This window comes from Bubalus bubalis, chromosome 19 (genome assembly GCF_019923935.1).
Source record: "Bubalus bubalis isolate 160015118507 breed Murrah chromosome 19, NDDB_SH_1, whole genome shotgun sequence".
NCBI classification, from domain to species: domain Eukaryota; kingdom Metazoa; phylum Chordata; class Mammalia; order Artiodactyla; family Bovidae; genus Bubalus; species Bubalus bubalis.
The window spans coordinates 9,835,086-9,849,956 of NC_059175.1; the positions used below are offsets into that span (position 1 = coordinate 9,835,086).

Consider the following 14,871-nt stretch of genomic DNA (forward strand, 5'->3'; position numbering starts at 1 on the left):
GCTAAGTTGCTTCAGTCGTGTCCGACTCTGCAACCCCATAGACGGCAGCCCACCAGGCTCCCCCGTCACTGGGATTCTCCAGGCAAGAACACTGGAGTGCGTTCCCATTTCCTTCTCCTAAAAGATTTTTTAAAATATACAAAGTCAAAATTCTGGAAGGTGATCCTTCATATCATGGAATAAACAAAACGGGTATTCTGGTTTCTCTGAGATCCTTCCTTGCACCATCCTTCCTTACTGTACCTTAGGAGACAGTTAGCAGCCACAGTGAACAAGGTAAGTGCTCAAGAAGTTACAAAATGAAAAACTCTTAACTACACGGGGTTCACAAACCAAACGTATGTGTAAAGTTTGGGAATTATCTCATTAAAATTTATTATCGGCAGTCCTTCACACAGTACTACCGCATTACCCAAGAGTCAAGGAGATCAAGGACACAGTTCCAATACCAAGCTGCAGTTCACGGAGCGCCACGGAAGGAGAGGACTGTTGCATGGTGAAACATTTCAACTAACGATAATATAGACAATGACTAGCTAGTGGCCAGCATTCAATTTCAACACAAGTTCACATTTAGCCATGCTTTATTTTTGCTGCTTTTTTTTCCTACTGGGTGTTTATTTTCCCAGTGCTCCTTGTATATTCTTTTTCAGGTTAGATGTTACATGTAAAACCTCATAATCAGCAACTTGAGTTTTACTTTATGGAGCCTTTTGTCAATAGAAGTATTTAACGTTACTGCAGTTGAATTTATCAGTTTTATCCTTTAAACTTTGTGCTTTTTATGTCTTAAGAAATCCTTGACATCACAAAAATATTTTTCTACAGTTTCTCTTAAAAGTTTTAAAGATTTGCTTTATATATGTCATCTTTAATCTATGAAAGTTACTGCATAGGGTAAAATAGGGATCTACTATCATTTTTTTTTTCATATCTAAACACCATTTAATGAATGATTAATTCAATCTTTACCTGCTAATCTCTTTTTTACCGTACATTTTTTTTCTTATCTATTTTTATTGAAGTATAGCTGACTTATAATATTGTTAATTCCTGTTACTCAGCAAAGTGATCTGGTTACACACACACACACACACACATATTCTTTTTTTAATATTCTTTTCCATATGGTTTATCATAGCATATGGGAGATAACTGCTAATGCTACCTCTGACATCTATCAGATTCCTAAATTTCTCTTCCTAGATTCTACATCCAGTTCCTCTCAGTCAACTTGTCCTTTTCCAGTACCACACTTTTGATTACTCTAGCTTTAGAATAACCCAATACATTTCATCTCCAGAGTTGTTTTCCAAAATTGTCTTTACCATTCATGACCCTTCACTCTTAGGGACATAACAATTATAGAATCAGCTCACTGTTTTGCAAAACCAATGGGATTTAAATAGTCCTAACAGGATTGTTTCCCCCCCTTAAAAAAAAAAGTCATCAGTATTGTTTTGTGCATAGTCTATGAAGTTAGTTGCGTGTCTGAGGTGAAAACTTAGATATTTGTCACCCAGCAAGTTAAAGACCTGAGGTCTATGGCTTGTCTTCAAAGAAACCATTAATCTTCTGAACTGTGTGAGTAAATTGGCACATGTGCATACATGTATTTTACATGACAGTAAGTGGTTTTCATCAGATTTTTCAAAAAGGGTATACAGAGACCAATGGATCTGAAAAATCAGCCCAAAAATATACCCATGCATATATGATTAAATGATCTTTGACAGGATGCCAGAACTACACAATAGGAAAAGGATAATCTCTTCAACAAATTATGTTGGGAAAGCTAGAAATACACACACACACACACACACACACACACACAAAACTGGACCTTTATCTTACACACAAAAATTAACTCAAAATGTATTAAAGATTTAAAGGTAACATTTTTTCTTCCCCTTTCTCAGCTGTGCTACACAACTTGTGGGATTTTAGTCCCTGCACTAGGGACTGAACCCAGGTCCACTGCATTAAAGGATAAAACTAAAAACCTTAAAACACCTTTTAAGGTGCTTAAACCTTAAAGAACCCGGATAAAACACCTTAAAGGATAAAACTAAAGGAAAACAGGGGGAAAGCTTCATAAGATTGGTACTGGCAATGATTTCTTGGACATGACACAAAAGGCACAGGTGAGGAAAGCAAAAATAGACAAGTGGGACTATGTCAAAATAAACACCTGCTGTAGAGCAAAGGAAACAATCAAAAGTCAAAGGCAAACTGTTGAATGGGAGAAAAGATATGTAAACTATGTATCAGACAAGAGCTTAATACTCAAAATAGATAAGAAACTTCTACAACTTAGTAACAGAAAAACAAATAGCTCCATTAAAAAACTGGAAAAGCCTGCTTCCCTGGCAGAAGTTAAGGCTCCGCCCTTCCACTGCAGGGGCAGGGGTTCAATGCCAGGGACCTAAGACCCCACAGGAGGCTGCAAGGTACAACCAAAAAAGAAAAAATAAAATAAACTTTTTTTTTTAAACTGGAAAAGGAACTGAATACACATTTCTCCACAGAAAATATACAAATGGCCAACAAGTATTTAAGAATTTAAAGAGCTCAACATCACAATAATCAGGGAAATACAAATCAAATCCATAAGTTATCATCTCACACCTATTAGGAGCTTTGTATTAATTTTTTTAATGTAATTAAAATATATTAATTAAATATATATTAGTTTTTTTAAAATAAAATAATGCAGGTAAGAATGTGGAAAAACTGGAATACTTATGAATTGTGGGTGGGAACGTAAAATGCAGCCACAATAAAAACAGTATGAAGGCGCCTCAAAAAATTTAAAGCAGAAGAATTATCATATGATCCAGCTATTCTCCTTCTGAGTATTTATCCAGAAGAACTGAAAACAGAGCTCTTAGAATTTTCTTCAATTTCATGTTTATTGCGGCATTATTCATTACAACCAAAAGATGGAAACACTGTAAATATTCACGGACAGACCAACAAATAAAGAAAATGTGATATATACCTACAAAGGAATATTATTTGACCATAAAAACAGAAATCTTGTCATATGCTTTAATATGGATGAACCCTGAAAACATTATGCTAGGTGAAATAAGCCACTCATAAAAGGACAAATATTATGTGATTCCACGTATTTGAAGTATCTAAAGTAACTCGCAGAAACAGAAAGTAGAGTGGTTACCAGGGGCCAGAGACGGGGAGGAACCAGAGTTACTGTTCAATAGATAGTTTCAGTTGTGTGCATAGTTAACAACACTGCACATTTTAAAAACTCATTAGATCTCATTTTACGTGTTTTTTACTGGGAGTAAAAACAAAAAACTCTCAGCAGGATATATCACATTCAAACGGCTGAAAACCAAAGTTAAGAGAAAATATTTATAGAAAACGATAAGTCTATGCAAACATTAACCACACGAAGGCTGTAGCGGCATAGCAAGCATCAGAACAAAGAGCAGGACCAGAATGATATCACACAAGGGATGCAAGGGTGATTTCACCAAGGAGATCCAACAATCCTAGAAATGTACACACCTAACAAAGGAGCTTCAAAAGACATGAAAAAACAACCAGAACTGAAAAGAGAAATAGGCAAATTCACAATTACAGGTGGAGATTTCACACTCCTCCTTCAGCATCTCTGAGAAGATGTAGACAAAGGGAGTAACCATACAAAAAATACCTTGGTGAAAGAACAGGGTCAGTTCTTTGCTCAGCGTCTTCACTAGAGGATAAATCCACAAGGTCATCCGTGTCCTGTACACAGGGAAGCTCTTGTTCCTTACTGGATTCATCTTCATTAATCTCAGGACTTAAAGACAGGCCTTTATCTATTAATTAACAAAACGCATATTATTATAAAAATGATAGCAAAAACATTTCAAAAAGCACAAAGGAATTCACATACAACCCTATAAAGTAAGGATTATGAAACTGGCCCAAAGTGCAATTTCTTAATAGTTGAGCTATTCTCCTTTATATGTAATATCTTTAATCGTAAGCCACAAAAGAGCATAATATTATGATGTCTATAAATCACACTGTTACCTATCAGTATTCACTTAAAATCTTGGTGAAGCCGAACCACATAAAATTTAAATTCTACAGAAAGATTGTTCTAGTCTGCTACTATCTTTTCCTCCTCTCTTACTTGGTTATCTGCTTTAAGTAATCTGTATTACTTAGATACAGAAATCTATATATACATATTCACATATATAGTAATCTATATGTGAACTCTTAAAGAAAAGAGACTAAGATGTCCCTTAACTCTTAGCTCTCATTCCCCAGGAACTCAGAAGTGCCAAAATGTCTACATTCTAGGGAGTTCAACAAAAGAAAAAATGGAGGAATATTTATTTCAGTAGAGCTTCCCAGGTGGCACTAGTGGTAAAGAAACTGCCTGCAAATGCAGGAGACGTAAGAGACACAGGTTCAATCCCTGAGGTCCGGGAAGATCTCCTGGAGGAGGGCATGGCCACCCACTCCAGTATTCTTGCCTGGAGAATCACATGGACAGAGGAACCTGGCAGGCTATACAGTCCATAGGGTCGCAAAGACCTGGAGCGACTGAAGCGACTTAACACACACACACACCCCTTTTACACAAATTAAACAACTTACTTTGGGTTCATAGAGGGGCTCTGTAGAGGTAGGACATGAAAACCCGTGATTTATTAACAGATACAGTACACATTTAACTATATAAACATGACTTGGAACCTTGTTAATATGAGTACCTAAGAGGTAACACTTCTCAAAGACAAATTGAGAGGAAAAAATTCATTTCACTTCATTTTTTTTAAATAATAAACTATTTTTTCTTTAAATTAAAAGGGTTTAACACAGTACCATGAATACAGAACCAATGAATACTCATCATTAGTTGCTATTATTCAGAAGGAGCATAGTTAAGTTATACACATCTTCACAAGTAATATAGGGGCTGTTAAAATAGGTAATAAACTTACTTCTGTGTTTTTCTCCTTTAGAAGAGCCTGGCTGAACAGTGGCACTTCCTGAAAGATGCACTTCTTGTTCACTACCTTCACCCTGATTCTTTCTTCTTCTTTTCTTTTGATTTACATCTAGTTCTAATGCATTCTGTTCTGAATCCTGTTCAGATAAAGTCAGAGACTGCAGTTCTTCTTCAACTGTCTGAGCATCCTTTTGCGACCTTCCTGGGTTTGAAATTTTAGTGCTCACAGACTCATCTCGATCATCATTAGCAACTTTTTTCACTGAAAGTAAGAGAAATTGTTATAACTACAAAAACAACCTATAGAAAAATGCTTAAAGGTGGAGAAGATAAATACTTAGGGATGTCTTAGCAAAAATTTAAAGACAACTTAAACTGTCCAATAGAGAATGACTAAATAAGTTATAATACATTTATGCAATAGAAATCTAGGCAGTAAATAATGAGGTAGCTTTATATGCAGTAATATATAAGATTTCAAAAATTATTGCTGCATTTAAAAAATCAAGTTGCAGAACAATATACACAGTATCACCCCATTTTTATTTTAAGGAAAAAAATTACATATATTCCAAGACACAAACATATATAGGCATATTATAGGAAAGAGTTACTGTACTAACTAAAAGGCTTCTCTGGTGGCTCAGATGGTTAAGAATCTTCCTACAATGCAGGAGACCTGGGTTTGATCCCTGGGTCAGGAAGATCCCCTGGAGAAGGGAATGACAATCCCCTCCAGTAGTTCCGCCTGGAAAATCCCACGGACAGAGGAATCTGAGGGCTACAGTCTACACAGTCACAAAGAGTCAGACACAACTGAGCATTTTTCACCTTCATACTAACTCATTATTTACTAATAATTATCCCAAAGAAAGCTGAAGAATTTGACTTGAGGGCAAGGTAGGAGAGAGAGTTCAAGAATTTCATTTTCTGTATTCTTTGTTTTTCAATGAACAACCTTATTAGCAAAGATTTTTAAACAATTTCTAGTGCTTTTCTTTGAAGACATATTAACAGTTAACTATATCAAAAAGGTAAAATAATGGGGACTTCCCTGGTCATCCAGTGGCTACGACTTCACGATCCCAATGCAGGGGGCCCAGGTTTGATCCATGATCAGGGAACTAGATCCCATATGCTGCAACTAAAGATCTAAGGAGATCTGAGTGCCACAACTAAAACCCAGCACAGCCAAATAAATAAATGAAAATGAATATTAAAAAAAAGATAAAATAACAAATTACATTTAAAAAAACAAAAACAATAAAATTCAATGTCATTTGTGAAAGTGAAAGTCGCTCAGTCGTGTCCGACTCTTTGCGACCCCATGGACTATACGGTTCATGGAATTCTCCAGGCCAAATACTGGAGTGGGTTCAGTTCAGTTCAGTCGCTCAGTCGTGTCCAACTCTGCAACCCCATGGATTGCAACATGCCAGACCTCCCTGTCCATCACCAACTCCCAGAGTTTACTCAAACTCATGTCCATTGAGTTGGTAATACCATCCAACCACCTCATCCTCTGTCATCCCTTCTCCTCCCTCCCTCAATCTTTCCCAGCATCAGGGTCTTTTCAAATGAGTCTGTTCTTCACATCAGGTGCCCAAAGTATAGAAGTTTCAGCTTCAGCATCAGTCCTTCCAATGAATATTCAGGACTGATTTCCTTTAGGATGGACCGGTTGGATCTCCTTGCACTGGAGTGGGTAGCCTTTCCCTTCTCCAAGGGATCTTCCACTGGAATGGGTAACCTTTCCCTTCTCCAGGGGATCTTTCCAACCCAGGGATTGAACCCAGGTCTCCCAATTTTATTCAAAAAAAGTCAAACAAGATTTTAAAATTAAGAAAATACTCTGGATTATTTTATCAGAATAATAATCAGCAATTTTTAAATTCTGACCTGTAACAAAATACCTGAGAAGTTCTCACATTAAGTTACAGTGGGGGCACTTATGCTATCATCTGTAACATAGTAATCACAAGATTATTGATAGATTAGTATATTTATTTTAGTTTCCCAGGGCTAAAGAAACTAAAAAATTGACTAAAGAATGAAACGACTTTGCAGTCTTTAACACTATGTTTAAAAAGACAGGGAACTATACTCTAGAGAAAGAAGTTCTATATTGGCTCTGTGCAGAAAAGAGTTAACAAAGCAGAACTCACTGCACTCCTTTGAAACGCCTGCAGAGAAGGTTGGCCCATGGGCTGTGTCTGGAAACTTGGGTCTGGGGAAGAGTTCCATCAGCCTAACTGATGACAAAAGTGGCTCACTGTACCTAAACTGTTTAAACAATGTAGTTTATGCTGAACAACTGCTTTCCTTCTGGGCATTTTGAATTCTGGTACATGACAGGAAGATGGTGTCTACATGACCAACCTCTAAAGAAAAACCCTGGGTGCTGACTGGGTAACAAGCTTCCCTGGTAGACAATTTTTATTTTTTTTAAGTTTTTACTTTTTATTTTTTGGCTATACCACACAGCATGTGGGATCTTATTTCCTCCAAATGTGTTAGCCATTTGGTCATGTCTGACTCTGCGACCCCATAGACTGTAGTACACCAGGCTCCTCTGTCCATGAAATTTCCCAGGCAAGAATACTGAAGTGGGTAGCCATTCCCTTCTCTAAGGAGACTTCCCAACCCAGGGATCGAACCCAGGTCTCCTGCACTGCAGGCAGATTCTCTAATCTGAGCCCCCACCCTGTGATCAAACTCATGCTCCCTGCGTTGGAAGGGTGGAGTCTTAAGCACTGGACCCCCTTACACATCTCATTCCTGCATGATGTTGGGAAATGAAGCGCATCCCGTGTGGCTCGTAGACACCTGCACCTGGTCCCCCCAGACTTTGACCTTTGTGCCGTCTCTCTTTGCCAATTTTGCTCTGCATTCTTTCACTGCAATAAATCTCAGCTATTTGTACAACTATATGCTGAATCCTGTGAGTCTTAGCAAATAATTGAATCCGGGGGTCCTCTTGGGGTCCCCCATCACAGACGCTCACAGTCCTAGGCTGAGTTCTGCTGCTGTCACTACTAACACTATGATACGTTAGGAAAAAAATGACAGGATCTCTGAGGTTATTTCTGGCTTATTAAAACAAAAGGAAAGGGGCTGGGATGTACAGCTAACACATAAGGTTCCCTATAGTTCAAAGATCCTTTAAATGGTAAGATTATAGCTAAACATTGTCCTCAGATCAAAATTCAAATAGTTAAGAAAATATAAGCCTAAAAATAGAAATACCCACATATAAAAAACTTCCTACCTGGTATAAGTCCCTCAGAAATAAGTTGTGCTCAAACAATACAATTTAGTCACAAGCTCAAAGTATTAGACTTCCATTTTTCATTATATTCGACTTTTGAGCCAGATTTGATTTACAGAGAAAAATAAGTAAGCAAACATGACAGCTCATGACTCTGACTCTCCTTTATTAGCTACAACAATGCCCCAGGTGCAAGAAAGATGCCAACAGCCCAGTTACACCAGTTATAAAATTACAAAGGGAGCTGCTGTTTGTCGCCAGTTAACTAGAAGACTGAAGAAAAACCAATGCCCTCCAATCAGATGTCTTAATGATCTCAACTGCCTGAACTATGTGAATGCCCTAAGACTTTAGACACAATACAGTAAGTCTATTCTTCCTAAGTAAAATAACTCTTTTCAATAAATACCTTTTACATTTTTCCGTGATTTAGACGACTTCTTCTCCTTTGAACTCTGATTTTTAACAGATTTTTGTTTTCTTTTCTCTTCTTCGGCAAGAACTTTCTGAAGCAAATGAGCAAAAAAATCGAAGTCAAAAGGGCGCTTTTCCTCTGTTTAAAAAAAAAAAGAACCTTCAAGTTTTTATTTTAAAAAAAAGGAAAAGAACTTCCAAGTTTTAATTTTTCTTAAGTATCATAACATCAAAAGCAAATGATCTTATCAGCAAGAGAACAAACAACTTTAATCACTATAGGACAGTCACGTAACAGAATCCCACTGAGCAATAAAATAAGACATTCTAGAACAAGAGAAACTAACCTATGATGATTCAAATAAATGTGGTTGCCTGGGTTGGGATTAGGAGGGGAGACTGACTAGAAAGGGAAAAGAGGGGCCTTCCTGGAGTGATGACAATGTTTCATGGCTTATTTAGAGTGGTGGTTACACAGGCGAATTATTTAACAAAAGTCAAACTATAAATTGCACTGTGCATAGTTATAAATATACTTTTTTAAAATAATGGAATGACTAAGAAGTTCTCAAAAGCCTACCACCCACTTCATGTCCTCACTTTATTACCACCTTTCACTATTTACTCTTTCAAATATCAGCAAAGGAGGAAGTAAATGAACATTAATTAGGACCATTCCACTAAATACCCATTAACAGTAAAATAATTTCTACTATAAAGCACCAAACAGTGAATTTTAAAGGTTTTAGAATGGTCTAACAATGACTCCACATCCCATAAAGACTATTCATAGATTTATGGATTCTTTTCTGATTAAATATAATGAAAAGTTTCATGATCACTTCTCTAAAATGGAGAGAGTTGAGGACTACAACATTCCAGATCCTCCAGGAGCCATTCCTGGAAATGGTTTTCCTGAGGACTCAATACCACATTGATAAGGTGCAGGGTCCACTCATCTACCTTTGTGTCTATACTCAGAAAATAAACGTACAGAGCTACACAATCTAAGTACCTCTCTTTAGAATTTTTTTCTAAGATTAGCACTACAGCAAATGAACGTAGAACACATTTATCATGAAATGTTGGTGATTCTCTTCCAAACAAAGAATGCAGGAACTACTTCAAACAGTACATTTAATTCTGTTTTTCTTTACAGATCCCTTGATGTATTTCTCTGGACTTAAAGAGAAACTAACAGCCTCATTTTAATGAGGTTATTAGTTAAAAACTGAAAGGTATACATCATTTCTTCAAATCAGGTCTAAATTCAAATGTCACACCTTTAGACAGACCTTCCCTGAATATCCAAACTCCCTCTTTTTTGATTCTTAGAAATTAATCACTATCTGAAATTATCCTGCTTACCAATTATATTCCTCCCCTACCCACTTAGACTTAAGGCTCTAAAAGCAGGATTCTCATCTGTCCTGTTCACCATGATATTCTCAGAGCCTACAACAGTAGCTGGGACAGGGCAGGTGGTCTGCATTACCAACTGAATAATGGACTTACCATTGTAAGGAATCGTTTAATAGTGTCTTCCAGAAACAAGGAACTTCTTCAATACAATTCCCCCAGAATAAACAGCATATAGAAATGGTTTCCTCAGTCCCTCTAATTTCTTGGGACTCAGAAACCTGCTTAATTAGTTCTTGATGTTTTAGTTACTCCCTTGCCTACAAACTATATCAACTGCCAGACCTGAACTGCTAAAGAGAAAAATTTCCAGTGCTACTCTTCCTATGACAATATAGGGAGATAAAACAAACCTAAAACACACTGAAACCAAAGACAAAATATTGGTCATTTGCCGGGCTCTTCAAACCATTCATTCTTAAAGAGGCGTTAATACTTACGGAATGCTTTGTCTATTCTCCATCCATTTGTTTTCTCTTCACGTTTAAATTTATTCTGTTAACAAAACAAAACAAACCCTATGGTAATTTTCTCCTGTTAAACAAGTGAAGATTATGTTTAAAAAATTACATCAAAGTAAAATTCTTATAATAACATATGATTCTCTAATAGAGAATAATAAATAACTTGCTAATAGGCAAATTACTTAAACCCTTAGCTTTTCAAAAATAGAGATGAAAAATTTCTACTAAGCTCTGTGCTCCTCAAGATCAATAACATGAATTAGCAATGGAAGCTGGATTTACGAGGACAGAAAATAAAAAATAAAGTTGACTAGCATGGAAACAGATCAAACTGTGATCAATTAAGCTAACCAGTATTAACTCTTTAAAAATTAATATACTTATATCAAGTTAAACTTCTTACATTATTATTCTAATATGTTTTTAACAGCATGAAGGGGAGACTGTACAAAAACAGCTGAGAAAAACTTTGAAGCTGGCCAAGTTTATCTTTAGAACCTTCTTTATCCCCTAATGCTTTCCTGAGCACCAAAGAGCCCCATTCCCAATTTTACTACAGATTACCTCCTTTAAGATGGAGACGGTTAAGGTTTAAGGCTCAATGCATCCTAAGATCCAATTATATTCCAAATAACCTCCTTTAAGATGGAGATGGTTAAGGTTTAAGGTTCAATGCATCCCAAGACCTTCAGAAAGTCTGAGGGCATACACATACACATCCTTGGGGAGGGAATGATTAGCCAGTCTTTCCCTTTACAGATCAGTGCTCTAAAAGCTTTTATTAAGAATACAAAAATCATATTATTGAAAAAAGAGAGAGAAATCACACACAATAACCTCTTCACTGACCCCTTCTTCCCTCCAAAAGAAACTACCCACTAACCTGACTTTAAAGCAATCACTTTCTTGCACTTCCTTACTGTTTATCATCCAAGGGTACATCATTAGGCTCTATAGTCTAACCTTTCCTATGTTTTCCAGTATTTTGGTCATCTGATATGAACAGCTGACTCACTGGAAAAGTCCCTGATGCTGGCAAAGACTGAAGGCAGAAGGAGCAGAGGGCGTCAGAGGATGAGATGGCTGGATGGCATCACTGATGCAATAGACATGAACTTGGGCAAACTCTGGAAGATGGTGAGGGACAGAGAGGCCTGGCATGTCACAGTCCATGGAGTTGCAAAGAGTTGGACACAATTTTTTTATATGACTAACATTTTTCAATCTACAGATTATTCCTCTTTTCCATTCTTCCTAACCCTTATTACCAAGTAAAATAGAAGTTTCCAAAGAAAATCATCTTTCTCCCTTAAAGATCATATTATTCTTTAAACATTTCCTCAAAAGTTAACAAAAGTCATATCTACACATAACAGAAGTTACATAAAGAGTGACAGGCTATAATCACTAAACATCCTGAAGAATGCCAATAGGCTTTAGGCATTATTCAATTCTAAAACATGGCTACAGCATATTTTATCTAATTGAGAATATAGTCCAGAACAATTTAAAACTTTTAAGAATGTATTGATATTAACCATTCTTTTTTAGGCCTCATCATGCGTGTGAGATCTTAGTTCCCTGACCAGGGATTGAACCTGGGCCCCAGCAGTGAAAGCATAGAGTTCCAACCACTGGACCACCAGGGAATTCCCTGATATTAGTCACTGAATCCATGCAGGAATCATTGTAAGCCAAATTCCATCATCATAAAATAAACCCCATAACTTCCACTTCTGGCCTTGACAAAGTAACTGGTAATGGACTTTTCCACACATCCAACCCATCACAAATACCTTTAAAACTGAACAAAATAAACGCATCAACTATTTTTAAGCACTGGACAAGACTACAATCTTGGGAGAGCAAGACCACAATTTCACAATCCCAGAAAGAAGGGGAACACTAAAGATACAGCAACTTTCGCCCTCTCTGCCTGTGCTAAATTTCCTAACCACGGAGAGAGAAAGGCCAAACAGAGCCCACAGATCCCACTGAGCTGAGGAAGTAAAGTACCTTCAGAGGCAGATTCTACAGAGAAGAGAGCTATTTAAAGAGGAGTCTCACGAATCTGGTAGAGGTATCCCATAGGTGGCTGGTCCACATCTGGGTTCCGTATGCCTGAGCATGAAGTCTAGTAGAGAATAGCTACTACAGGGATGGGAGCAGAAAGAAGATCCTAGAAGCCACGTAACATAGGGAGATGACAGGGTTCATCATACCTGAACGCAAAGACTTTGTTTAACACCCACACATTTACCTCAGACATCAGAACAAGCACCAGTTAGAGACAGGGTCACACCTTAGAGCAGCCTTTCTCAGACAGGGTTGTAGCATGAGATTTAAGCCCCAGTGCCCCCAAGGGATCTACTATATGTAATGAATTATCTTCCTCCCTATATATCTAGAATGGTATAACATGACCGTTCTTGGAAAAATCAGAAAACAGTAACTCAAATTATCTTCTGTAATTCAGATGAGAAACCTAGAGTAAGGATCAGTCTTAAGAAAGCCTAAAACCAAGACTTCATAAGAATAAGGAGAGCTGACAATACAGACATAAACATTCTGAAGGAAAAAATAAAAACAAACATAATCCAAACACTGTGTAACACATTATCCACCATGTCCAGCCTGCAATTAAAAAAAAAAAAACACAAAAAAACATGAGAAAAGATAGGAAAAGGTGCTGCACGGTCAAGGAAATAGTCAACAGAAACAGATTTCAGATGCTGAAATTAGCTGACAGGAAAGTTAAGCAGCTGTTATAAATATGTTCAAGAATTCAAAGGAAAATATGGAATGATCAGATACAGAAATCCCAGCAGAGGAATGGAAACTAAGAAAAATAACCAAGCTGAAATCCCATAAATGAAACCGTCACTGAATGGACTTAGCAGATTGAAAACAGCCGAAGACAAGATCAGTGAACCTATAAACATGATAACAGAAACTAACCAATTGAAATAAAGAAAAAAGACTGGGAAAAAAATGGACAGAGCATTAGTACAATGTCTCACAAACTGACTCATATAAGTGGAGTACCAAAAATAGGGAACACAGATACAAAAGGCCAACCAGAAGTTATATTCTTGACTGTAAGGAGGATCAGGACTCCTAACCCCTATTTTAGGACACGGAATGATAGCAAAGATAAATAGGGACATTTCCTACTAATAAAAGGATCAATTCAACAGCAAGCTAAAATGTGAATGCACCCAATAAAAGAACTTCAATACACATGAAGTTCATATTACACCCAAAACTGATCAATTTAAAAGGAGAAACACAAATCTATAACTGTGATTAGAGGCATCAACTCTTCTCTCAGACAACACCACACCCAACAACTGCAGAATACATGTTCATTTCAAGTGCATGCTCATCGAGATGAGAGTATGGCAGGCTTTAAAATAAATCTCAACCAATTTCAAAAAGACTGAAATCTTACAGATTATGTCCTGTGACTTTCACAGTGTCAAAGAAAACAATAACAGTAAGATATTTAAGACATGTCCCAAAGTTGGAAATTAAACACACTTCTAAACAACTGGCATGTCATGGAAGAAATCACAAGGGAAACTAGACAATAGTTTTAACTGAATGACAATGAAAACAGCTTATCGATATTATAGGCTAATCTACAGTTTATATGAAACTATATAGCTTTAAATGTCTTCAATTTAAAAAAGAACAGTTTAAAATCTACATTCTAAGTTTTCATCTAAGGAAGCTAAGGAAAAAAAATAAGAGAAGATTAAACCCAAAGTAAGTATAGGCATAAACCTTGAAGATATTGTAGGTTCAGTTCCAGACCACTACAATAATGTGAATATTGCAATAAAACAAGTCCTAGATTTTTGTTTGTTTCTCAGTGCACAAAACAGTTGTTTACATTTACATTACACTGAGATAGTCTGTTAGGGGTGCAATAGCATTATGTCTAGAAAAACAACGTATATACTTAATTTAAAAATTCTTTATTGTTAGAAAATACAAAAAAAAATACAAACCATCATCAAACCTTTAATTAAAAAAAAAATTGCAGTATGTGTGAAGTGCAATAAAATGAGGTATGCCTGAAGAAGGAAATGCTAGACTTTAAAAAAAAAAAAAAATGAAAACATACATACAATTGATAACATAGCTAAAAGTTGGTTCATTAAAAGACTTTTGAAGTCAAAAACCTTTAGCAAGACAAGGGAAAAAAAGAGAGAAAGAAAAATCATCAATCAGTGAGATATATCCTACAATAAATCCTACAAGCATTAAAATGGTAAGTGAATAGTATGAAATTTGTATGCCTATAAATTCAACAACTTAGCATC

At 36.5% G+C, this 14,871-nt stretch overlaps 1 protein-coding gene across 1 annotated transcript in view; it reads right to left on the minus strand.

Annotated features, from left to right (window-relative positions):
• Positions 1 to 14,871, minus strand: part of BDP1 (B double prime 1, subunit of RNA polymerase III transcription initiation factor IIIB) — an 83,741-nt gene that overhangs the window by 57,496 nt on the left and 11,374 nt on the right. The window contains exons 8-11 of the mRNA XM_044932623.2: positions 10,520 to 10,574; positions 8,656 to 8,799; positions 4,971 to 5,240; positions 3,683 to 3,830 (exon numbers count right to left, since the gene is read on the minus strand). Coding sequence (XP_044788558.2) covers positions 3,683 to 3,830; positions 4,971 to 5,240; positions 8,656 to 8,799; positions 10,520 to 10,574 — 617 coding nt within the window. The remainder of the gene's footprint in view (positions 1 to 3,682; positions 3,831 to 4,970; positions 5,241 to 8,655; positions 8,800 to 10,519; positions 10,575 to 14,871) is intronic.